Here is a 26,536-nt window from a genome sequence, read left to right as displayed (position 1 = left end):
GAATTGCACTAGGCACCCCACCTGCGATTCAACCTCAGATATTTTTTGTATTATATTCCACACGCTCCGCTATTATGGACAAATCATTTCAAGTCATAAATCATATCAAATATGATGTGTCTTGAATCTGGTGTAGATACTCAACAACCCTCATTTGCAGCGATTAGCAGGATATATGAGCTAGGACTCATCCGTATGCCTGATTTAACATTCCAATAAGTGTGTGTGGGCAGACTCATAAGTAACATTAAAAAGGAACATAACTTGCAAGGCCCTAATATCACATGAAAATTATAACTTGCGATATTGTAATATCGATATTCTGTACTATATATCTCCTATATAATAGCCCAGATCTGTGACTTTGTGATTCATTTGCTAACGCTGGGTGGAGTCACAATATTGGGCGGAGTTAGTCAAATGAGTCACAGATCTGGCCAAATCTACAGGAGACTAGGAGCAGAAACAGATAGTATGGGCATGGCACAGGCAGGGGTGCACACCTCCCAGCTTTCTGCAGGAGCTTTCTTCAGGCAGAAGGAGGGACACACACTCGGCGAAAAGGGGGCATGGCTTCACGGGAGGGTCCCCGTTTTCGTCAGTGAGGGGGCATGCCCAGCGCTCTGTGAGCTGCTGGCATGCCCCCAGGGGCTGATTATGAGTCCGGGGGGCCCAGGGCACTTGAGACAGGGGAGCCCTATCTCATTGCTGTGCCTGCTGTGGGGTTGGGGGCGTGGCCTAATCGCGAAATGCGCGGCCACGCCCCCTTATGCAAATTCCGATTTTTATTTTTTTAATGGGATTTTGGCCCCTCAGCTAGGGCTAAATCCAGAGGAGGTGGTCGCTCCCCCCTACACACCCGCACAGGCAGAAGAAAGCAGGGAGACTGCTGCCTCCCTGTAACACCAAAGACCTGCCAACACGCAGCAGCGTGTGCTGACTGTAGCACAATGCTGCCGTTGTTGCTGGAAGGACAGAGGGGGGGGGGAGCTTCTGAGCTGGGACAGAGCTACTCCAGCCGGGGGGCCCCCTAAAACTGTGGGACCAATGGTACGTACCCCCTGCCCCCCCCTTAATCCGGCTCTGCTGCTGGAACCCCCCCTTAATCCGTACCCCCTGATGCCCCCTCTCCCTCTGTCTCCACTATTCACCGCTGCTCTGCTAAGCAGAACAGCGAGTACAGGAGCTTTCCAACTGCCCCCCCCACCGCGACCCGCGGGTGGGACAGCGGGACAGACCCCCACAAATGGGACTGTCCCGCGAAAATCGGGACATTTGGGAGGTATGGGGGTGTGTGAGGGGTATGTCATACAGACAGACGGGCACCGGCTCACTGTGTGCTTGACCCCCCCACATCGGCATACTCAGCAGGGTCTCTCTGGCGCGGAAGAGCGTCACTTTCTGGCACACTCCACGCTTCTTAGCTGCAGTTTTGTGGGGCACCTGCCGCTATGCAGGTTCCGTACTGCCTCTGTTATCTCCAGCCCCGGCAACCCCACTGCTAGCTGCAGCGCTGCCACCGGCAGTGAGGTGCGCCCAGCTCATTCACACACTTTAGCTGGCAGGTAGCGCTGCAGAAATCCGAGCTGCTTGCAGGCTCCGACCCACTCCTCCCTCCAGCCGCAGCGTCTCCTGGGAGCTAACCAGTCACTCCCAGTCTCCCCTTACCACGGTGCCCGGCAGCCGCGAGGTCCGCGCCACGTGCATGCTTTGACCCCCTCCTCCCTCCAGCCGCATCATCTCCTGGGGGCTAACCAGTCATTTCCAGTCTCACCTTACCACAGTGCCCGGCAGCTGCGCGAGGTCTGCGGTGTGTGACTGAGGAGGGGGGGATGGATGCAGACGGGCAGAGGAAGCAGGACTCCAGCCTGAGAGAGTCAGCCATGCCAAGTCTCTAGCAGCAGCAGATCCCAACAGGTTGGAGTGGAACAGCAGCAGCCAGCAGCAGTGACTCCGGTAAGACACATCTGTCTGTCACCACTGTTTTGTCCCTAATACCAATCTCTCCCGTGCCCTGTGTTCTGTCATGTCCCTGTCACCCCTGGCCTTGCCCTGCCACCCTTATCCTGGCCCTTTCACCCTTATCCTGGCCCTTTCACCCTTATCCTGGCCCTGTCACCCTTATGCTGGCCCTGTTACCCCTATCCTGGCCCTGTCGCCCCTGTGCTTGCCCTGTCAACCCTATACTGGCCCCGTCACCCCTGTCCAGGTCCTACCGCCCCTACCCTGGCCCTGTCACCCCTATCCTGTCCCTGTCATTTCTGTCCTGGCCCCGTCGCCCCTGTCCTGGCCCCGTCACCCCAGTCCTGGCACCGTCACCCCTGTTCTGACACTGTCACCCCTGTCCTGGCCCCGTCAACCCTGTTCTGACCCTGTTACTGCATACCCTACAACTACCTTTTATGGCATGTACAGTACCCGCAGCGCCTCCAGACCTCTCCCCAATGCACCACAACTCCGCACCTTTCCCTCCACCACATGCGGCACTCCACCCATCCCCCACATGCTGTGCCTCCAGACCCCCTACACCACCCGCGGCTCCCACTCCTCCGCCCCTTCACCACCCACAGCACCTCCAGGCCCCCTCCACCATTCACCCCCCTTATATGTCTCCCCCCACACCTGCCCCCCTCCACCCGCAGCATCTGCAGACACCCTCCTCCATCCGCGGTCCCCCCCCTCACCCACCCCTCCCCCACCAATGGCACCCCCGCACCTGCCCCTCCACCACCTGCAGCACCTCCGGACCTCCTTTCCCATCCGCCGCACCACCCGTACCTGCCCCTACCCTACCCATGGTGCCTGCGGTCCCCTACCCCACCCCCGGCACTCCCGTCCCTTCCCATCCCACAGCACCTCCGGAACCCTTCACCCATCCACAACATCCCCACACCTGCCCCTCTCCCACCCGTGGCACCCCTGCCCCTCCCCACCTGCAGTGCCTCCGGACCCCTCCCCCATCTGCATCCCCCACTCCTCTGCCCCTCCCCCACCTGCAGCACCTCCCGAACCTTCCCCATCCGGGCCCCACCCCCACTTCTGCCCCCCCTCCACCCGCAGCATCTACAGACACCATCCGCAGTCCCCCCCGCACCCGCTACATTCTGTACATCGTGCCCTGCAGGTGCTGTTCACGCCGTCGCAAGGGGATGCACCTCCTTCACCATCGCACGCCCTTTCATTGTGCAATATTTAACCACTAACAAAGGAATGCAGGTAATACTCCATATAATACAAATATTAAACCCCAGAAAGGCATGCAAGGGTTAAGGGGGCGTAGCCCCTTGCGACGGTGTGAAGAGCGCCCGTAGGGCGCGATGAAGCACCTAGTATATATTGTGACAAGAACACTGGGATAGTGTTTGAGGGCAGGTATGTTTGTCCCAGGTTCTTTTCTTACATGTTTTAGAAAATGAAAACTTCTAGGAAAAATGCTTTTGTTTTGTCAGAACCTTTTCAGTTTGCTGTAAAAGCTGGGTAAAGGCTCTGAGAGAGAGATAAGGCGAGTTCTAGACATTGGGCCCAGTTCGGGTCTTTGGCCTCACAGAAGGCTAATCAGGCTTTCAGCTGTGTAAGAGTGTTATAGGGCTGCTAGCCTGATTAGTATGAGAGACTGCCTGGGAAGACTGGAGGGATCTGTGTGAGAGAAACACGCTTCTGGATACAAGTGAGCTATACAGTGTTTACTGGAGAACCCTGTGTTTTTGTTTAGTGATAGTTAGGAACATCTTGTGTTTAGTTAGTGCCGGACAGGCAAGGTATTTTCTTTTGGTGTTTGTTTTATTTTCTGTTTCAATAAAACTGTCCGGGGCCAGTTGTACCAGAAACTGGACTTGTGTTGTTCCTCAGCTGCTGCGTGCTGCCATATTCCCCAAGAAGAGGCGCCTTGCACCCCTACAGTGTTACAACTTGGTGGAGAATGCGAGCATGCCGCTCTGCGCATAAGTGAAAGCAGCAGCTTTATGAGGCCTGCAGAAAACGGTGGTTTATGCAGATACAGCCCAGTGTGAAGTTGCTGAGACTCACCCCGAGGGTTTGATATATGTCCTGGGTGAAAGCAGCTACAAAGCCGCCTGAAAAATCTGTCGACATGGAGGAACTGCTTAAAGCCCTGCTGCAAGCTACAGCGGCTCAGCAAGAGGCCAACAGACAGCAGCAGGTGGCTATGGAGGAAAATTGGAGACTACAGCAGGAGGCCAACAGACAGCAGCAGGTGGCAATGGAGGAAATTTGGAGGCAACAGCGTCAGGATAGAGAGGCCTTAGCAGAAGTGGTGCAGAGACTTGCAGCTCGGGTTGGAGATGTGGCCGTCAGTGCTCCGACTAGCTCTAGTTCTATACGGGCCAGTCACTTCCTGCAGAAAATGACAGAGGCTGATGATGTGGAGGCCTACCTGACCACGTTTGAAAGGACTGCCGAGCGTGAGAACTGGCCGAAAGCGCAGTGGGCCAGTCTGCTGGCACCTTTTTTGTCAGGTGAGCCCCAAAAAGCGTACTTTGATTTAAGCCCTGCTGAGGCTCGGGACTATGATAAACTAAAGACTGAGATCCTGACCCGCCTGGGAGTCACGCTGTCAGTACGAGCACAACGGGTGCACCGCTGGGTGTACGCCATGGAGAAGCCTCCGCGCTCCCAGATGCACGACCTTATTCAGCTAACAAAAAAATGGCTACAGCCAGAGACATTAACTGGTCCCCAGATGGTTGAAAGAGTCGTCATGGACCGCTACTTGAGATCTTTGCCCATGGTCCTGCGCAAGTGGGTGAGCCATGGAAACCCGGGTACTGCTGACCAATTAGTGGACATGGTAGAGCGGTATTTGGCAGCAGAGGAACTACTGATGACCACCCAGCAACCCATAGATCCTCGACAGCGCCCTTCAGTAAAGACTGGTAAGACTGTTCCATGGGAAAACGTTGCTGGGCGGTTAAGAGAATGCAAGGCTGGAGAGACTGTAAACACTGGCCCTGGAGACAGGCCAATGGGGCTAGAACGGTCTATGTTGCCCAAACGGGTTGATAATCGTGTGGTTAAATGTTTTAGATGTGGTATGCCAGGTCATGTTGTTGCCAATTGCCCAGTCATGCAAGAACCCATGCAATGTGATGCTGCCTTTGAATGTCGCAGAATGTCTTTCTTTGCTAGGTTAGCCTGTACTGTGGTACCTTCACCTGAGCTGGAAAAACAAATGTGTGATGTGTTCTTAGAGGGTAACCGGGTAGAGGCCTTGCTAGATTCAGGAAGTTTAGTTACCCTCGTGAAAGCTGGGTTAGTGAACCCCTTAAAGGTCCAGCAAATACCTATTGGGGTAACTTGCATACATGGGGATACCCAATATTATGTCACTGCTGAAGTGAATATAGAAACTTATAGTGGGTCAGCAATGGTTAAAGTAGGACTGGTCCCCACCTTGGTGCATAAGGCCATAATAGGGAGGGATTTTCCTCATTTTTGGAAACTGTGGGAATCACGTTTATCAACAGATGTGAGAAGTGAAGAGCCAGTTTGTAATACCGGTGATTGTATGGATGTACGTGTGTCTTCGGAACTTTCTGACCCTTTGCCTTTTGCCAGTTTGGCTGGGGAAGTGACAGACGGGGAGTCCAGTGAGGACCCTCTTGCTGGGAACAGAGACATAGTGGTTAGAAACGAAAGTGTGCCTGACCTGGAGGTAAAAAAGGATCAATTTGCATCTGAACAGTTAAAGGATCCTACCTTGATAAAGGCTAGAGAGAATGTTAAGATTGTTAATGGGGAGCCTGTGGTACCAGGTGACAGGGTTACGTATCCCCACATGGCCATCTGTAATGAGCTCTTGTACCACATTGTCAAAAAGAGTCAGGATGTGGTGGAACAGCTGGTAGTTCCCCAGCCTTATCGGAGAACGGTACTAGATTTAGCTCATAGTCAAGTTACCGCAGGACATTTAGGGGCAGAAAAAACCACTGAAAGAGTTTTACAAAGGTTCTTTTGGCCAGGGGTTTATAAAGAAGTGTCTGAATATTGTTCTTCCTGTCCTGAATGCCAGTATCATGCCCCTAGACCCCATTTCAGGAGCCCACTAGTTCCCATGCCTATTATAGAGGTCCCGTTTGACAGAATAGCCATGGATCTCGTGGGGCCCTTGTTAAAGTCTGCTCGGGGCCATCAGTATATCCTGGTAATTATGGACTATGCCACTCGATATCCTGAGGCTGTCCCTTTACGCACTATCACAACCAAGGCGATAGCTAGGGAGCTGGTGCAGGTATTTAGTAGAGTGGGAATACCAAAAGAAATTTTGACTGACCAAGGTACTCCATTTATGTCAAGGATCATGAAAGAATTGTGCAAATTATTTAAGGTCACTCACCTCAGGACGTCCATCTACCATCCCCAAACTGACGGGTTGGTGGAAAGGTTTAATAAAACATTAAAAAGTATGTTAAAAAAGGTTGTTGAGAGAGATGGGAAAAACTGGGATTGTTTGTTGCCCTACTTGTTAATGGCCATCAGAGAAGTTCCTCAGTCCTCTACAGGGTTTTCTCCATTTGATTTGTTGTATGGTAGACACCCCAGAGGGCTGTTGGACATTGCCAAAGAGACATGGGAAGGACAGCCCACTCCTTATAGGAGCGTTATTGAACATGTAACACAAATGCAGGATAGGATTGCAGCCGTGGTACCCGTTGTCAGAGAGCACATGGAACAGGCCCAAAGTGCTCAACAGAGGGTCTATAACCGGAGTGCCAAGATACGGGAATTTGCTCCTGGAGATAGAGTTCTTGTTTTGGTACCCACTGTGGAAAGCAAATTCCTAGCTAAATGGCAGGGTCCATTTGAGATTAGGGAAAAAGTGAATGAGGTTAATTACAAAGTATACCAGCCGGGAAAGAGAAAACCCGAACAGATCTACCATGTTAACTTAATCAAACCCTGGAAAGATAGGTTGTCTCTGTCAGCGGAGCCTTGCCCTTCGGTGTCTTCACCCCGGTTACTTCCCGCAGTGAAGGTGTCAGAGACATTATCAGCTGATCAGAACAATCAGGTTAAAGAATTTCTCATCCAAAATAGGGAGATATTTTCAGAGCTGCCTGGCCGAACGACCATAATAAAACATGACATTGTCACAGATCAGGGGTCAGGGTTCATTTAAAGCCATATAGGATTCCTGAAGCTAAGCAAGAAGCTATTTCTAAAGAAGTTAAAACCATGTTAGAACTTGGAGTCATAGAGGAGTCTAACAGTGAGTGGTCCAGTCCCATAGTGCTCATCCCGAAGCCCGACGGTAGCATACGCTTCTGTAATGACTTTCGTAAGTTAAATGAGGTGTCCAAGTTTGACGCATACCCCATGCCCCGTGTGGATGAGCTTGTAGAAAGGCTGGGAACAGCCAGGTTTCTCACCACATTGGACCTGACCAAAGGTTACTGGCAAATACCTTTATCTGATAGCGCAAAAGAAAAAACAGCCTTCTCGGTTCCGGAGGGGCTGTACCAGTATAAGATGTTACCCTTTGGGTTGCATGGGGCTCTAGCAACCTTTCAACGGGCGATGGATAAAATTTTGAGGCCCCATAGAAAATATGCAGCTGCCTATTTGGATGATGTGGTAATTCACAGTACAGACTGGGGGTCCCATTTGGTTAAAGTACAAGCAGTACTGGACTCAGAGAGGCAGGGTTAACTGCAAACCCAAAGAAGTGCTGCCTCGCAATGGAGGAGGTCAAATACTTGGGCTTCACCATAGGCAGAGGTCTGATTAGGCCCCAATTGAATAAAATTGATGCTATTCAAAACTGGCCTCGTCCAGTGAATAAAAAACAGGTAAGGGCTTTTTTGGGAATTACTGGGTACTATAGACGGTTTATTCCCAATTTTGCGACCACAGCGGTGCCGTTGTCAGACCTTACCAAAGGGAAGCAGTCAAATATGGTGAAATGGCACCCTGATGCAGAAAAAGCGTTCCAAGCGTTAAAAGTGGCTTTGTGTTCACAACCGGTGTTGATAACACCAGATTTTCAAAAGAATTTGTGGTACAGACAGATGCCTCAGAGGTAGGGATAGGTGCTGTGCTGTCCCAAACCAGAGATGGGGACGAACACCCTATCATTTATTTGAGTAGGAAACTCAATGAGCATGAAAAAAGGTATGCCATTGTGGAAAAGGAGGCTTTGGCCATTAAGTGGGCACTAGATACCTTGAGATATTACCTCTTGGGTAGACAATTCAGACTAGTGACAGACCATGCCCCTTTAAAATGGATGTATGTAAATAGAGGCAAGAATGCTCGTGTAACTAGATGGTTTCTAGCGATGCAGGACTTTAAGTTTACGGTCGAACATAGACCGGGAACACAATTGGCCAACGCAGATGCATTGTCTCGCATCTTCTGTTTGGGGGCTACAAGTGTTCCGGCCCCTAGGTCGAAACAGGGGAGGGGGATATGTGACAAGAACACTGGGATAGTGTTTGAGGGCAGGTATGTTTGTCCCAGGTTCTTGTCTTACATGTTTTAGAAAATGAAAACTTCTAGGAAAAATGCTTTTGTTTTGTCAGAACCTTTTCAGTTTGCTGTAAAAGCTGGGTAAAGGCTCTGAGAGAGAGATAAGGCGAGTTCTAGACATTGGGCCCAGTTCGGGTCTTTGGCCTCACAGAAGGCTAATCAGGCTTTCAGCTGTGTAAGAGTGTTATAGGGCTGCTAGCCTGATTAGTATGAGAGACTGCCTGGGAAGACTGGAGGGATCTGTGTGAGAGAAACACGCTTCCGGATACAAGTGAGCTATACAGTGTTTACTGGAGAACCCTGTGTTTTTGTTTAGTGATAGTTAGGAACATCTTGTGTTTAGTTAGTGCCGGACAGGCAAGGTATTTTCTTTTGGTGTTTGTTTTATTTTCTGTTTCAATAAAACTGGCCGGGGCCAGTTGTACCAGAAACTGGACTTGTGTTGTTCCTCAGCTGCTGCGTGCTGCCATATTCCCCAGGAAGAGGCGCCTTGCACCCCTACAGTGTTACAACTTAGATATATATATATATATATATATATATATATATATATATATATGTTCCTCACAGTGGGGTATATTTACTAAGCTCCCGATTTTGACCGAGATGCCGTTTTTTCTTCAAAGTGTCATCTCGGTAATTTACTAAGCAAAAATCACGGCAGTGATGAGGGCATTCGTAATATTTTGGAAGTCCTAGGAAAAAATCACGAATCAATACACCATCGGTCAAATACGCCTGCAATTTGGTAGAAATCGGGAATTTACTAAAAAGTGCAAATCACAAACACTGCCGACAATAGCCAAACACTGCCATGCAGAAATACAATTCGTGAAAAAGTGCTAAAAAAAAAAAACAGACCTGCTTTTTTTGACAGTGATTGGATAGGCATGCACGGATCCATGAGATCCGTGCATGTTTTTCAGTGGGAAGGGGTGGGAAATGTTTGAATTTGTTAAAAAAAAAATGCGTGGGGTCCCCCCTCCTAAGCCAAACCAGCCTCGGGCTCTTTGAGCCGGTCCTGGATGCAAAAATATGGGGAAAAAATTGACAGGGGTTCCCCCATATTTAAACAACCAGCACCGGGCTCTGCGCCTGGTCCTGGTTCCAAAAATACGGGGGACAAAAAGCGTAGGGTCCCCCGTATTTTTGAAACCAGCACCGGGCTCCACTAGCTGGACAGATAATGCCACAGCCGGGGGTCACTTTTATACAACGCCCTGCGGCCGTGGCATTAAATACCCAACTAGTCACCCCTGGCCGGGGTACCCTGGAGGAGTGGGAACCCCTTCAATCAAGGGGTCCCCCCCCTCCAGCCACCCAAGGGCCAGGGGTGAAACCCGAGGCTGTCCCCCCCCATCCAAGGGCTGCGGATGGGGGGCTGATAGCCTTTGTGAAAAGTGTTGAATATTGTTTTTTGTAGCAGTACTACAAGTCCCAGCAAGCCTCCCCCGCAAGCTGGTACTTGGAGAACCACAAGTACCAGCATGCGGCGGAAAACCGGGTCCGCTGGTACCTGTAGTACTACTACTAAAAAAATACCCCAATAAAGACATAAGACACACACCTTGAAAGTATAACTTTAATACATACATCCACACCACCATATACACATACTTACCTTATGTTCACACGGGGGTCGGTCCTCTTCTCCATGTAGAATCCATGGTGTACCTGTGGAAAAAATTATACTCACAAAATCCAGGGTAGAAGGCTCTTCTGCTTGTAATCCATTTGTAATCCACGTACTTGTCAAAATAAAAAAACGGACACCCGACCTCGAACTGAAAGGGGCTCCATGTTTTCACATGGGACCCCTTTCCCCGAATGCCAGAAACCCCCTCTGACTTATGTCTAAGAGGGTTTCTTCAGCCAATCAGGGAGCGCCACATTGTGGCACCCTCCTGATTGGCTGTGTGCTCCTGTACTGTCTGACAGGCGGCACACGGCAGTGTTACAATGTAGCGCCTATGCGCTCCATTGTAACCAATGGTGGGAACTTTGTGGTCAGCGGTTGACCGAAAGTAACCTCACCGCTAACCACAAAGTTCCCACCATTGGTTACAATGGAGCGCATAGGCGCTACATTGTAACACTGCCGTGTGCCGCCTGTCAGACAGTACAGGAGCACACAGCCAATCAGGAGGGTGCCACAACGTGGCGCTCCCTGATTGGCTGAAGAAACCCTCTTAGACATAAGTCAGAGGGGGTTTCTGGCATTCGGGGAAAGGGGTCCCATGTGAAAACATGGGGCCCCTTTCAGTTCGAGGTCGGGTGTCCGTTTTTTTATTCTGACAAGTACGTGGATTACAAATGGATTACAAGCAGAAGAGCCTTCTACCCTGGATTTTGTGAGTATAATTTTTTCTACAGGTACACCATGGATTCTACATGGAGAAGAGGACCGACCCTCGTGTGAACATAAGGTAAGTATGTGTATATGGTGGTGTGGATGTATGCATTAAAGTTATACTTTCAAGGTGTGTGTCTCATGTCTTTATTGGGGTATTTTTTTAGTAGTAGTACTACAGGTACCAGCGGGCCCGGTTTTCCGCCGCATGCTGGTACTTGTGGTTCTCCAAGTACCAGCTTGTGGGGGAGGCTTGCTGGGACTTGTAGTACTGCTACTAAAAACAATATTCAACACTTTCCACAAAGGCTATCAGCCCCCCATCCGCAGCCCTTGGATGGGGGGGGACAGCCTCGGGCTTCACCCTTGGCCCTTGGGTGGCTGGAGGGGGGGACACCTTGATTGAAGGGGATCCCGCTCCTCCAGGGTACCCCGGCCAGGGGTGACTAGTTGGGTATTTAATGCCACGGCCGCAGGGCGCTGTATAAAAGTGACCCCCGGCTGTGGCATTATCTGTCCAGCTAGTGGAGCCCGGAGCTGGTTTCAAAAATACGAGGGACCCCTACGCTTTTTGTCCCCCGTATTTTTGGAACCAGGCGCAGAGCCCGGTGCTGGTTGTTTAAATATGGGGGAACCCCTGTCAATTTTTTCCCCATATTTGTGCAACCAGGACCGGCTCAAAGAGTCCGAGGCTGGTTTGGCTTAGGAGGGGGGACCCCACGCAATTTTTTTTTTAAGTTTAAACATTTTTTTTTTTTTTTTTTTTACAAGGTGCACAATGAAGCCCAGCACGGATCTCTCAGATCCGGCCGAGATTCATTGTATTAAAGTCGGCAGTGTTTTACAAGTCACTCACGTAAAACACTGCCTAAAAAAACGAATGACATCGACATCGGAAAAACCGAAAATGCAGAATACGGCAGCTTAGTAAATTAGTCGTAATAAATTCAAAAAGTTGCATATTTACACTTTCGATGTCATTCGTGATTGAACTTTGACCTCAAACGGAAAATTACGAATGTTAGTAAATTTACCCCAGTGTGTTTATTTCCTCAGTTTCCTACCACAGTATAATCACTATTTACACAGATTCACTCTTCACTCTTCAAGTACCCCGGGTCTCAACTACATTTAATGGTCTTAGCCTGGCTCCCAGCATTACCGGTCCTAATCCAACATCCGCTGGTTACATTCTGGCCTCCAGCATCCACTGGTTGCAGTCTAGGCTCCAATACCACTGGTACCAACCCAAGTTTCAGTCCAAGTACCCTTGGTTCCAGGCCAGTATTCAGTACCATCAGTTCCAGTTCGGTGTTCAGTCCAAGTACCACTGGTTCCAGGATAGTCTCCAGTACCACTGTTTCCAGCCCAGAGTTCATTTCAGTTATCACTGATCCCAGTCTTGTGTCCTGCACCACATGTATCAGCCCAATGTTTAGTCCAAGTACCACTGATTCCTAGCCAGTGTCCAGTACCACTTGTCCCAGCATGGTGCTCAGTCCAAGTACCACTGGTCCCAACCCAGTGTCCAGTAGCACTAGTTCCTGCCTGGTGTTAAGTCTCTGTGCCACCAGTCCCAGATGGTGTTCAGCCCCACTGATCTCAGCCTGGTGTTCAGTCTCCGTGCCACCAGTCTCAGTCTGGTGTTCAGTATTCCTGATTCCAGTGTTACCAGTCCCAGCCTGGAGTTTAGTACCTCCGGTACCAGTCTGCTCATTTCATCACTGGTTCCAGTCTGGTCATCTTGTCATCGGTTCCAGTCTATTCAATGCACCATTGGTTCTAGTCCATCCACCAATATTTTTAGACTTCCAGCCTGGTTGCCTAGTTGCTTTGTTACTCCAGAGTCTTCTGCAGCAAGTAGAATCATTAGAGTACTTAACAATTCTAATTACAGCGTCATCTACAAAACCCAGTGGTCCTAGTTCCTGTGCCCACAAACAAATGCAGATTCCAAAGGGTACCAACAGTATGGATCCTGACATGGGCTACTTGATAATTTACCATTATTTGAAGTAATTATCCATTTAATGTTATGATTAGTGTGTGGGTGATTGTGGGAGGGGAGTGGGGTGTCTGTTTTAGAATGTAGTTTGAGTTCAAATTTAGAGTTGTTGGGACGATAAGTAAGGTTATCAAAGTGTAAGGGTGTTTATGGATATTAGAGTACTTGGGGAAGTTACTCATAAAGGTAAATTGTTAATGAATAATAAGTAGTGTCTTCAGGAGAGGCTGATATAAGTTCACCAGGGGAAGATGAAGGTGAACCTACCTTGAACCATAGGTCCAAGAGGGCTATTAGAAACCCAGTGATAGTCACTTATGTTAGATTTGGGCAGCCAGGAGATGATCCTAGGATCGTTTACGCAAGTCTAGTTTATTTCTGGACAATTGTTTTGGGTATGGTCCACCTGTTGGATATAGACCAATTGTTATTGTGGAGGTGGTGCTCAAACAAAAAATAGTCTATCATGGGTGCCAGATCACAAGGGGGGAGAATGCCTGTAGTCCCCCTGTAAAGGACAATATTATTTTACATTTATCTTTTACTGATTTGCTATTAACTTCACACCCACCGCCCAGGGTGTGGGGGATAGCCCCAGCCTTTGTCACGTGTGTCCCCTGGCTGTATCATTACTCCCCTATTATGGGGGACCCTCACACATTTTTTCCCCGTATTTATTGAACCTGGGCTGGCTCAAAGAGACTGATGCTTGCCATGCTTGTGGGGTGGGGAGAAAGTACACATTTTTTTTAACTCTTTCTTTACATTTACACAGAGAAGCACTGCACAAATTACACTGATCTGTGCAGACTTCTCAAAACACGCTGCTCCGGGGGACATCTATCTGAAAAGTGTATTTTCTCCCAAGTTTGCTCCATGTTTATAAATTTGCAGTTCAAATTATGATTTTACTCCCGTGTTTGCTTTTAGTAAATCTCTGAAAAAAAAAGCTAAACATGAATGAGAATGCAATCAAGGCAAACATGATTTTTAATAAATTTACCATTAATAGTTTTTAAAGGTATACCTAAAATGATTATTTTAAGTAGAGATGAGAAGTTCGGAGTCCTTGGAATCCAAGCCACTCCGATCTTCTGGGATCGAGTCTTCCTGAGCTGCAGCTCGAGTTTTCCTGCCAGACTCGGATTCTACTTCAAGGAAAAACCATCATCCTCCCAATGTTGGATTCTTACAGGTTTTGTATTCTATATAAGGCGCCCGTGGCTGGGACTCTGCACCATTTCACTCTCATGCACACTGCTGTATGCTGAGCTGCACTCTGCTGTATTGCCTGTGCTGTGTCCACTGTCCAGACATGCTCTGTATATATTCAGTACATAGGGGGCACGCTGCTGTATGCTGCGGTGTACTCTGATGTAAATTGGCTGTGTTGTGTCAGGCTCCAGACTTACAAGTGGCTGTGCTCTGTATATAGTCAGTGAATAGGGGACATGCTGCTGTATGCTGCGCTGTACTCTGTTGTAAATTGGCTGTGCTGTAAAGTGGCCATGCTGTAAAGCAGCACTACATTGTGTATTGTGTGACTCACTATCAGATATTCTTCTATTGTGTGCACTGTTTGGTGCTCTTTACCCTAGAGCACTTTGTTCACGTGCATATATAAGCCCTGTGACTCCATGCAGTTTCAACCGAGCTGCAAGTAAAAACAAAAAAAAGATCTATTGTTTGTACTGTTTGGTGTGCTTTACCCTATTGCACTTTGGTCACGTGCATCTATAAGCCCTGTGACTCCACGCAGTGATCTATGACTTGAAAAAAGGATGACGATCAATTTAGAGAAAAGCAACCAAATACTAGTGCTGCCACCAGTCATGCACCACTTTTCACTTCTGCCACTGCTGTGTTTCTTAGATGTGCTATAAACTGTTGTGTGTTTATGCCACTGCTCTGTTGTTTAGTAACCAGCCAGCTCGCTGCAGCCCTTGGCCTAAAGCAGATGAAAACAATATTGTGAGCTGTGAGGTGGTCAAAATTTACTGGAAATAAGTGGAAATTAATGTTATTGAGGTTAATAATACCATGGGAACAAAAAAGGGTGACATTATTTGATTTTAGCTTCTTTTGTAATTTTTTTGGGGAAAAATCATAAACCAAAACCAGTCACTGTCGAAAACCAAAACCAAAACTGGACGACGAATTAGAACCAAATCCAAACCAGCAAAAATGGTCCAGTGCACGTCTCTAATGTTGAGCCATACAGTATGTGTACTATGCAGACGTTGTGTATTGATGGATGGTCTAATGCACAGGTTCTCAAACTCGGTCCTCAGGACCCCACACAGTGCATGTTTTGCAGGTCTCCTCACAGAATCACAAGTGACATAATTAGCTCCACCTGTGGACCTTTTAAAATGTGTCCGTGAGTAATTAATACACCTGTGCACCTGTTGGGTTACCTGCAAAACATGCACTGTGTGGAGTCCTGAGGACCGAGTTTGAGAACCACTGGTCTAATGAAAGACACATTTATTCTACTGTCATTGGCAGTCATCAGGTATAAATACGATGCAATGGTACATGGTGACCATTTGCAGCTCTCTCTTACTCATAATGAGTGAGTATTTGGTGGAGGGAGACAAGGCAATAGCAGATCACCAAAATAATTATTTTTGCTCAGTATTTACTACAGAAGGAGAAGGGAACAAATCTTATTGACTTTTTTGACTCTGTGACAAAAATTATAGATAAAGGGGAGCTGTAGATGTAGCATATCTAGACTTTAGTAAGGCATTTGACACTGTCCCACATAGCAGACTGCTAAATAAACTTGAAAGCATGGGACTGTGGACTATAATAAGATTTTACTTACCGATAAATCTATTTCTCGTAGTCCGTAGTGGATGCTGGGACTCCGTCAGGACCATGGGGATGCTGGGACTCCGTCAGGACCATGGGGATTAGCGGCTCCGCAGGAGACAGGGCACAAAAATAAAGCTTTAGGATCAGGTGGTGTGCACTGGCTCCTCCCCCTATGACCCTCCTCCAAGCCTCAGTTAGGATACTGTGCCCGGACGAGCGTACACAATAAGGAAGGATTTTGAATCCCGGGTAAGACTCATACCAGCCACACCAATCACACTGTACAACCTGTGATCTGAACCCAGTTAACAGTATGACAAAACGTAGGAGCCTCTGAACAGACGGCTCACAACAATAACAACCCGATTTTTTTGTAACAATAACTATGTACAAGTATTGCAGACAATCCGCACTTGGGATGGGCGCCCAGCATCCACTACGGACTACGAGAAATAGATTTATCGGTAAGTAAAATCTTATTTTCTCTGACGTCCTAGTGGATGCTGGGACTCCGTCAGGACCATGGGGATTATACCAAAGCTCCCAAACGGGCGGGAGAGTGCGGATGACTCTGCAGCACCGAATGAGAGAACTCCAGGTCCTCTTTAGCCAGGGTATCAAATTTGTAGAATTTTACAAACGTGTTCTCCCCCGACCACGTAGCTGCTCGGCAGAGTTGTAATGCCGAGACCCCTCGGGCAGCCGCCCAGGATGAGCCCACCTTCCTTGTGGAATGGGCCTTGACAGATTTAGGCTGTGGCAGGCCTGCCACAGAATGTGCAAGTTGAATTGTGCTACAAATCCAACGAGCAATCGTCTGCTTAGAAGCAGGAGCACCCAGCTTGTTGGGTGCATACAGTATAAACAGCGAGTCAGATTTTCTGACTCCGGCCGTCCTTGAAATATATATTTTCAATGCCCTGACAACGTCCAGCAACTTGGAATCCTCCAAATCGCTAGTAGCCGCAGGCACCACAATAGGTTGGTTCAGGTGAAACGCTGACACCACCTTAGGCAGAAACTGAGGACGCGTCCGCAGTTCTGCCCTGTCCGAATGGAAAATCAGATATGGGCTTTTATACGATAAAGCCGCCAATTCTGATACTCTCCTGGCTGAAGCCAGGGCCAGTAGCATGGTTACTTTCCATGTAAGATATTTCAAATCCACCGATTTGAGTGGCTCAAACCAATGGGATTTGAGAAAATCCAAAACTACATTAAGGTCCCACGGAGCCACTGGGGGCACAACCGGGGGCTGTATATGTAGTACTCCTTTTACAAAAGTCTGGACTTCAGGAACTGAAGCCAATTTTTTCTGGAAGAAATCGACAGGGCCGAAATTTGAATCTTAATGGACCCCAATTTGAGTCCCATAGACAATCCTGTTTGCAGGAAATGTAGGAATCGACCCAGTTGAAATTCCTCCGTGGTGGCCTTCCTGGCCTCCCACCACGCAACATATTTTCTCCAAATGCGGTGATAATGTTGTGCAGTCACCTCCTTCCTGGCTTTTACCAGCGTAGGGATGACCTCTTCCGGAATGCCTTTTTCCCTTAGAATTCGGCGTTCAACCGCCATGCCGTTAAAAACAGCCGCGGTAAGTCTTGGAATAGACCCGGTCCCTGCTGAAGCAGGTCCCGTCTTAGGGGTAGAGGCCACGGATCTTCCGTGAGCATCTCCTGAAGTTCCGGGTACCAAGTTCTTCTTGGTCAATCCGGAGCCACGAGTATCGTTCTTACTCCCCTTTGCCTTATAATTCTCAGTACTTTTGGTATGAGAGGCAGAGGAGGAAACACCTACACTGACTGGTACACCCATGGTGTTACCAGAGCGTCTACAGCTATTGCCTGAGGGTCTCTTGACCTGGCGCAATACCTGTCCAGTTTTTTCTGCTGAGGAAGTCTGCTTCCCAGTTGTCCATTCCCGGAATGAACACTGCTGACAGTGCTATCACATGATTTTCCGCCCAGCGAAAAATCCTTGCAGTTTCTGCCATTGGCCTCCTGCTTCTTGTGCCGCCCTGTCTGTTTACGTGGGCGACTGCCGTGATGTTGTCCCACTGGATCAATACCGGCTGACCTTGAAGCAGAGGTCTTGCTAAGCTTAGAGCATTGTAAATTGTCCTTAGCTCCAGTATATTTATGTGGAGAAAAGTCTCAAGACTTGATCACACTCCCTAGAAATTTTTTTCCCTGTGTGACTGCTCCCCAGCCTCTCAGGCTGGCCTCCGTGGTCACCAGCATCCAATCCTGAATGCCGAATCTGCGGCCCTCTAGAAGATGAGCACTCTGTAACCACCACAGGAGAGATACCCTTGTTCTTGGAGATAGGGTTATCCGCTGATGCATCTGAAGATGCAATCCGGACCATTTGTCCAGCAGATCCCACTGAAAAGTTCTTGCGTAGAATCTGCCGAATGGAATCGCTTCGTAATAAGCCACCATTTTTCCCAGGACTCTTGTGCAATGCTGCACTGACACTTTTCCTGGTTTTAGGAGGTTCCTGACTAGCTCGGATAACTCCCTGGCTTTCTCCTCCGGGAGAAACACCTTTTTCTGGACTGTGTCCAGAATCATCCCTAGGAACAGCAGACGTGTCGTCGGAAACGGCTGTGATTTTGGAATATTTAGAATCCACCCGTGCTGTCGTAGAACTACTTGAGATAGTGCTACTTCGACTTCCAACTGTTCTCTGGACCTTGCCCTTATCAGGAGATCGTCCAAGTAAGGGATATTTAAGACGCCTTTTCTTTGAAGAATCATCATTTCGGCCATTACTTTGGTAAAGACCCGGGGTGCCGTGGACAATCCAAACGGCAGCGTCTGAAACTGATAGTGACAGTTCCGTACCACGAACCTGAGGTACCCTTGGTGAGAAAGGCAACTTTGGACATGGATGTAAGCATCCCTGATGTCCAGGGACACCATATAGTCCCCTTCTTCCTAGTTCGCTATCACTGCTCTGAGTGACTCCATCTTGATTTGAAACTTTTGTATGTAAGTGTTCAAAGATTTCAGATTTAGAATAGGTCTCACCGAGCCGTCTGGCTTCAGTACCACAATATAGTGTGGAATAATACCCCTTTCCTTGTTGTAGGAGGGGTACTTTGATTATCACCTGCTGGAAATACAGCTTGTGAATTGTTTCCAATACTGCCTTCCTGTCGGAGGAAGACGTTGGTAAAGCAGACATCAGGAGCCTGCGAGGGGGAGACGTCTCGAATTTCCAATCAGTACCCCTGGGATACTACTTGTAGGATCCAGGGGTCCTGTACGGCCCCAGTGTCATGCTGAGGGCTTGGCAGAAGCGGTGAAGGGCTTCTGTTCCTGGGAATGGGCTGCCTGCTGCAGTCTTCTTCCCTTTCCTCTATCCCTGGGCAGATATGACTGGCCTTTTGCCCGCTTGCCCTTATGGGGACGAAAGGACTGAAGCTGAAAAGACAGTGTCTTTTTCTGCTGAGATGTAACTTGGGGTAAAAAAGGTGGATTTTCCAGCTGTTGCCGTGGCCACCAGGTCCGATGGACCGACCCCAAATAACTCCTCTCCTTTATACGGCAATACTTCCATGTGCCGTTTGGAATCTGCATCACCTGACCACTGTCGTGTCCATAAACATCTTCTGGCAGATATGGACATCGCACTTACTCTTGATGCCAGAGTGCAAATATCCCTCTGTGCATCTCGCATATATAGAAATGCATCCTATAAATGCTCTATAGTAAATAAAATACTGTCCCTGTCAAGGGTATCAATATTTTCAGTCAGGGAATCCGACCAAGCCACCCCAGCGCTGCACATCCAGGCTGAGGCGATCGCTGGTCGCAGTATAACACCAGTATGTGTGTATATACTTTTTAGGATATTTTCCAGCCTCCTATCAGCTGGCTCCTTGAGGGCGGCCCTATCTGGAGACGGTACCGCCACTTGTTTTGATAAGCGTGTGAGCGCCTTATCCACCCTGAGGGGTGTTTCCCAACGCGCCCTAACTTCTGGCGGGAAAGGGTATACCGCCAATAATTTTCTATCGGGGGAAACCCACGCATCATCACACACTTCGTTTAATTTATCTGATTCAGGAAAAACTATAGGTAGTTTTTTCACACCCCACATAATACCCTTTTTTGTGGTACTTGTAGTATCAGAAATATGTAACACCTCCTTCATTGCCCTTAACAATTAACGTGTGGCCCTAAAGGAAAATACGTTTGTTTCTTCACCGTCGACACTGGAGTCAGTGTCCATGTCTGTGTCTGTGTCGACCGACTGAGGTAAAATGGGCGTTTTAATGCCCCTGACGGTGTTTGAGACGCCTGGACAGGTACTATTTTGTTTGCCGGCCGTCTCATGTCGTCAACCGACCTTGCAGCGTGTTGACATTATCACGTAATTCCTTAAATAAGCCATCCATTCCGGTGTCGACTCCCTAGAGAGTGACATCACCATTACAGGCAATTGCTCCGCCTCCTCACCAACATCGTCCTCATACATGTCGACACACACGTACCGACACACAGCACACACACAGGGAATGCTCTGATAGAGGACAGGACCCCACTAGCCCTTTGGGGAGACAGAGGGAGAGTTTGCCAGCACACACCAAAACGCTATAATTATACAGGGACAACCTTCATATAAGTGTTTTTCCCTTATAGCATCTTAATATATATAATCATATCACCAAATAAGTGCCCCCCCTCTCTGTTTTAACCCTGTTTCTGTAGTGCAGTGCAGGGGAGAGCCTGGGAACCTTCCCACCAGCATTTCTGTGAGGGAAAATGGCGCTGTGTGCTGAGGAGAATAGGCCCCGCCCCCTTTTCGGCGGGCTTCTTCTCCCGTTTTTCTGAGACCTGGCAGGGGTTAAATACATCCATATAGCCCCAGGGACTATATGTGATGTATTTTTTAGCCAGAATAAGGTATTATCATTGCTGCCCAGGGCGCCCCCCCCAGCGCCCTGCACCCTCCGTGACCGCTGGTGTGAAGTGTGTGACAACAATGGCGCACAGCTGCAGTGCTGTGCGCTACCTCATGAAGACTGAAAAGTCTTCTGCCGCCGGTTTCTGGACCTCTTCACTTTTCGGCATCTGCAAGGGGGTCGGCGGCGCGGCTCCGGGACCGGACTCCATGGCTGGGCCTGTGTTCGATCCCTCTGGAGCTAATGGTGTCCAGTAGCCTAAGAAGCCAATCCATCCTGCACGCAGGTGAGTTCACTTCTCTCCCCTAAGTCCCTCGTAGCAGTGAGCCTGTTGCCAGCAGGTCTCACTGAAAATAAAAAACCTAATAACTTTTTCTAAGCAGCTCTTTAGGAGAGCCACCTAGATTGCACCCTGCTCGGACGGGCACAAAAACCTAACTGAGGCTTGGAGGAGGGTCATAGGGGGAGGAGCCAGTGCACACCACCTGATCCTAAAGCTTTATTTTTGTGCCCTGTCTCCTGCGGAGCCGCTAATCCCCATGGTCCTGACGGAGTCCCAGCATCCCCATGGTCCTGACGGAGTCCCAGCATCCACTAGGACGTCAGAGAAAAAACAGTTAAATGGATAAAAACCTGGTTGCAGGATATGAAACAGACAGTTGTAGTAAATGGAGTGCAATCTATGGAGGGAAATGTTACAAGTGGAGTACCCCAGGGAGCTGTACTTGGGCCAGTTCTCTTTAATATCTTTGTTGGTGACATTGCAAATGGCATTGAAGGGAAAGTATGCCTTTTCGCAGCTGATACAAAGATATGCAACAGGGTAGACACACCGGGAGGGATAGAACAAATGATTGATGACCTAGGTAGGCTTGAGAAATGGTCAAGAACATGGCAACTACAGTTTAATGCTAAAAAATGCAATTGGGTCTTAAAAATCCAAAGGCTAAATATAGTATCAAGGATACTATAATGGAAACTACTGAGGAGGAAAGGGATTTAGGAGTCACTGTTTCAAGTGACTTAAAGGCATGAAAGCAATGCAACAAAGCAATGAGAAAGGCAAGTCAGATGCTTGGTTGCATAGGGAGAGGAATCAGTAGCAGGAAAAAAGAAGTAATAATGCCAATGTATAGGTCATTGGTACGGCCCCATCTGGAATACTGTGTCCAGTTCTGGAGACCCTATCTCCAGAAGGATATAAATACATTAAAGAGTGTACAAAGAAGGGCAACTAAAATGGTGCATGGCCTACATCACAAAACTTACCCGGAAAGGCTAAAAGATCTTAACATGCATAGTTTGGAGGAGAGAAGGGAAAGGGGGGGGGACATGATAGAAACTTTCAAATATACCAAGGGTCTTAAAGTTTAGGAGGGAAACATTCTTCAAAGGAAGAGAAGTATTAGAACTCGAGGACATACACTGAAACTGGAGGGAGGCAGTTTCAGTGGAAATTTAAGGAAAAATTACTTCACAGAAAAGGTAGTGGATAAGTGGAATAACCTCCCATCAGAGGTGGTAGAGGCTTAGATTGTAGAGCAATTTAAACATGCTTGGGATAGGCATATGAATATCCTTACAAAGAATTAAGGTTAAAAAAGGGGCAGACTAGATGGGCCAAGTGGTTCTTAGCTGCCGTCAAATTCTATGTTTCTATGTAATGATGCAGTGAATACAGCATGATATATAATACACTTTTGTTTTGTTCTGAAGACACATTACCTTTGAAGTTATGTTAGACTGTGCCTTGTGTATGCACAGCTGTGCAATAGTAGTTGATGACAATGTTAGTGTATGGCAAGCAGGTATGTGAATATCTGTAACTGTGCCATTTGACTTCTGCATGAGTTCATGAGATCACTTTATAATAGATACATGCTGTCAGTTCCAGGGTAGATGTTATTCTTCATTAATGCAATCACACTAATCAAACAAAAAGTAAACTAACTGATGTCCCAAACCTTGATCTTTACAGATGTATAACAGAACAGTAGCAATTACAAAAATGTTTTATTAACTATTTATCTAAAACTGTGTTAATTGTGATCTAATTTGCAACCGCACAAAAATTAAGACAACATTCCCTGTTAAGGATCCCGTATCCCTGCATGACACATGGTTGTAATATCCATCCAATATACAACATATCTAATGATATTAATAAAACATATTACCCTGAAATACAACATTAATTTTTTAATTGAATTTTAGCTCGTTTAAATTGATCAAAGTCAATCTTTTGTACAATGTACCACCTGGTGTCTCTGTTGTAGTGGAAACCAGTCCATGCTGCCCAGTAAAAAACATAGAAACATAGAATTTGACGGCAGATAAGAACCACTCGGCCCATCTAGTCTACCCTTTTTTTACCATATTTTTATCTCCAACCTTATTTGATACACAGGGGCAGATGTATTAACCTGGAGAAGGCATAAGGAAGTGATAAATCAGTCATATGTGCAAGGTGATAAAGGAACCAGCCAATCAGCTCCAATATGTAAATTAACAGTATGATCTGATTGGCTGGTGCCTTTATCACCTTGCACATATCACTGGTTTATCCCTTCCTTATGCCTTCTCCAGGTTAATACATCTGCCCCTTAGTTCTTTGTAAGGATATTCATATGCCTATCCCAAGCATGTTTAAATTGCTCTACTGCCTCTGATGGGAGACTATTCCACTTGTCCACTACCCTTTCTGTGAAGTAATTTTTCCTCAAATTTCCCCTGAACCCACCTCCATCCAGTCTCAGTGCATGTCCTCGTGTCCTATTGCTTCTCTTCATTTGGAGAATGTTTCCCTCCTGGACTTTGTTAAAACCCTTAATATATTTGAAAGTTTCTATCATGTCCCCCCTTTCTCTTCTCTGCTCCAAACTATACATATTGAGATTTTTTTAGTCTTTCTTTGTACAGTCTCTAATGTATTAATATCCTTTTGAAGATATGGCCTGCAGAATTGAACACAGTATTCTAGATGAGGCCGTACCAATAACCTATACAGTGGCATTATTACTTCTTTCTTTCTGCTGCTGATTCCTCTCCCAACGCACCCAAGCATCTGACTAGCCTTCCGCATTGGGGACTGATTTTGGGGATGACAGTCTGCTGCCTGTTTTTTGGTTTACGTTTTTCAACCTTAAACAGCGCAGTGGTAATTGACTTTTTTACAGGCAGCAAATTGGTGTGTTATACCGTTACACATAACATTATATCGAGTGCTGCTGGAATTGAGTTTCTTTGCTGAAATACACATGAAGGAGCTAAATGGGTTCTATTAAAGACAAGACCCTATGTATCCCACACAGTTTTTGTTAATGGCTGTAACGGATAAGGAACCCTTCTCTACCCCTTTATCCCATTTAAAGGGGAGATTTTGTCTTTCAATATAATGTGTCTGGGAGCTCTGTGATAGGTCCAAACATTTAATTGTGGAGAAGGCATTTAGCACTTTAGAAATGATATACAGAGTAAAAGTGTATCAGGAAACCTTTACATATATTTTAGACATACCTTAAAACCTTCTTGTTTTTCTCTCTGTTGCCATCAGGTCGAGAGCATTCTATTGTCAGTATACCACAGTACTGGCTGACAATAATCCCAACAAAGAAGAAGATCAAGGGTGGGGCAATCAGGATCATTAATCCATAAAGTTTATTGTATCCTGGTAAGCATGGGCACTTAAATTCATATGCCTTGTAAGTTACCATGCTGGTTAGAATGATAAGTCCACAAATGATGTTCATCTTGGCATCTGTGCCTGATTTTAAGTATTTTATAACTCGCTCCATGTTGGCGTCTAGAAAATAAATATCAATAAATACTTTACTGTTGTATACATCTAGCCTAGCGCAACAAACAATCTATTTTCTATAGGTATATGTGGAAAAGAAAATGTAAACAAAACTATGCATATACAGTAAATATTAGTGATAGCAACGTGATTTTGCCCGGATGAAGTGGTGGGTGCAGACAGTGGCGTCAAGAGGGGGGGAGAAGGTACAAATGACCTGGGCCCAGGTCTGATGGAGGGGCCTAGTGGGGGTCCAGGTCCATGCCTTCTTTGATCAAGCCATGCCCCCTGAAAGGTACCTGGGCCCAACCAGGCTCTCTACTACCATGGCTGGGAGGCATGCCATGCTCCTGTGAGTGGGTGCTTCTGATGTGATAGACATGCCCCCAAAGAGGAGTGGCCATGTCCCCAGCATGCTGTGGTCACACACCGACCCCCCCCCCCCTCCCCCAGTGGGGGCAGGGGGACCCAGGAAGTTGTTGTACCAGGGCCCAGAATTTCTCTTGGCAGCCCTGGTTGCAGACAGGATAAAGGAGACACATGGTGGGGGCACAAACAAACTAGATAAGCAAATGACACCAACAGGACGGTTGAAAGCTGTGATTGTCACCTGCGTCACTGTAATTGTAGTGATAAGATCTCATCTTCCAGCAGGATTTACCAACATATATGTTAATGATCTGATCAACTTTGAATTATAAGTATTTTGGAGCTACACACAGTAATTTTGAATCAAATGATTGATATCACCTGCAACATTGCAACGTTCATGAAAAGCATAATATCCTGAGGCTACGGGGTTGTAGATTGTTATTATAATATAATACTATTGATGATAATGTGTCAGGATTCAAAATAAAATACTCTTTATAGCTTTATTAGAAATTTAATAATTCACTTTCTGTTATACATGAATTAATTTGGAATGAAATTAATTACCAGTTTTAAATCTGTGGTTTCGTATTCATTCATGATGGCGGGGAATAGAGTCACATGCAAATACAATGTAGCAGCAATTACTTTCTAAACCTTTGTAACCGAATAGAACCAGAGTAATAAAAAGTTTGTTGTTTTTTCTTGTCTAAATTAACCCCTCCCTTACATGCACCTGTGATGGCCTATACATTGATTTGAGCAATTTCCATCATGTGTATCGCTGTTCTGTATGGAATTTATGAGATCAGTAGCCGGAAGGTATGCTGATCCTTGTAGTGTCATTTTGGAGGATCTCGGGGTGCCTCCTGTTAAGTCAGCTCTCAATTTAGATAAAAATATATGACTCAATAATGGTACCATTATCATATATCATAGGGACCACCAAACAGAGATGTTTTGCGAGGCTGGTGGCTTACCATATATTTGCAAATGCATGCAACTGAGATCTCTGCATTGCTATCATCAGGCAGAATGTATGTCTCTTTATGCTGGCCTATTTGCAGTGTGCTGGGGGATTATTTTTTTTTCACTATTCTTTTCTTGTCCAGAGTAATAAAATATCTAGTCATTAACCAATGACAAAGGAATTCTGAAAATGATTATACAGTATAACTGTTACACTAGGAGGAACATTTTTTATTTTATTCACATTGTCCTATTCCCATGGTTCCAAATATTTTTCTTTATAACACTTTAAAACTGTGCTATTAAAAGTCACCTGCTGTGTAAAAAAAAAAAAAAAAAAAAAAAAAGGTAAACCATTAAGCTTCATTAAATAATTTGTAACTAGGAATCGTGGTTTAAAGATTTCTCTCCACATTGTTTAGTAAATGTGACGAGAAGATGACAGGTTTTAAGGATCTGTTAATTATCCGGTTTTAGACCCCACTTATCCCCACTTCTCACACCAATGAGAAATTAAGGTTCACCCAGATGCATTCAAAAACACACACAAGCATGTAGCCTATCAATGTGACATGTACAAATAAACTGATTGCTGATAAAATAATTTTAATTACTGGTTCAGAGGCTGGCCATGCTACTGGGCATGAGCATTCATCAAGCAGCGCATGTGTGAGCAGCCATTGCTTGGGAGGGATCTTACAGGTCCCACTCCTGGTAAATGCTACGGTGTGCAGCCTATAGGCTGCAATTTCTAAGGCCATCTGTAGATGGCATAAGCTGCTGGGCCCAAGTTCCAGAATGCACTAGAGAAACCTCACAATAGCA

General features: G+C 46.8%; 1 protein-coding gene across 11 annotated transcripts in view; it reads right to left on the bottom strand.

Moving 5' to 3' along the window:
• Positions 1 to 26,536, bottom strand: part of CALHM3 (calcium homeostasis modulator 3) — a 140,569-nt gene that overhangs the window by 31,318 nt on the left and 82,715 nt on the right. For all 11 annotated transcript variants that reach the window (XM_063961996.1, XM_063961993.1, XM_063961992.1 and 8 more), the window contains one exon: positions 24,091 to 24,376. In XM_063961996.1, the coding sequence (XP_063818066.1) occupies positions 24,091 to 24,368 (278 nt within the window). In that variant the 5' untranslated portion in view covers positions 24,369 to 24,376. The remainder of the gene's footprint in view (positions 1 to 24,090; positions 24,377 to 26,536) is intronic.

The sequence above is a fragment of the Pseudophryne corroboree genome, chromosome 3, assembly GCF_028390025.1.
Source record: "Pseudophryne corroboree isolate aPseCor3 chromosome 3, aPseCor3.hap2, whole genome shotgun sequence".
Taxonomy (NCBI): Eukaryota; Metazoa; Chordata; class Amphibia; order Anura; family Myobatrachidae; genus Pseudophryne; species Pseudophryne corroboree.
Note: the sequence above shows the minus strand (reverse complement) of the source record. Positions and strands in the feature narration are given on the sequence as shown.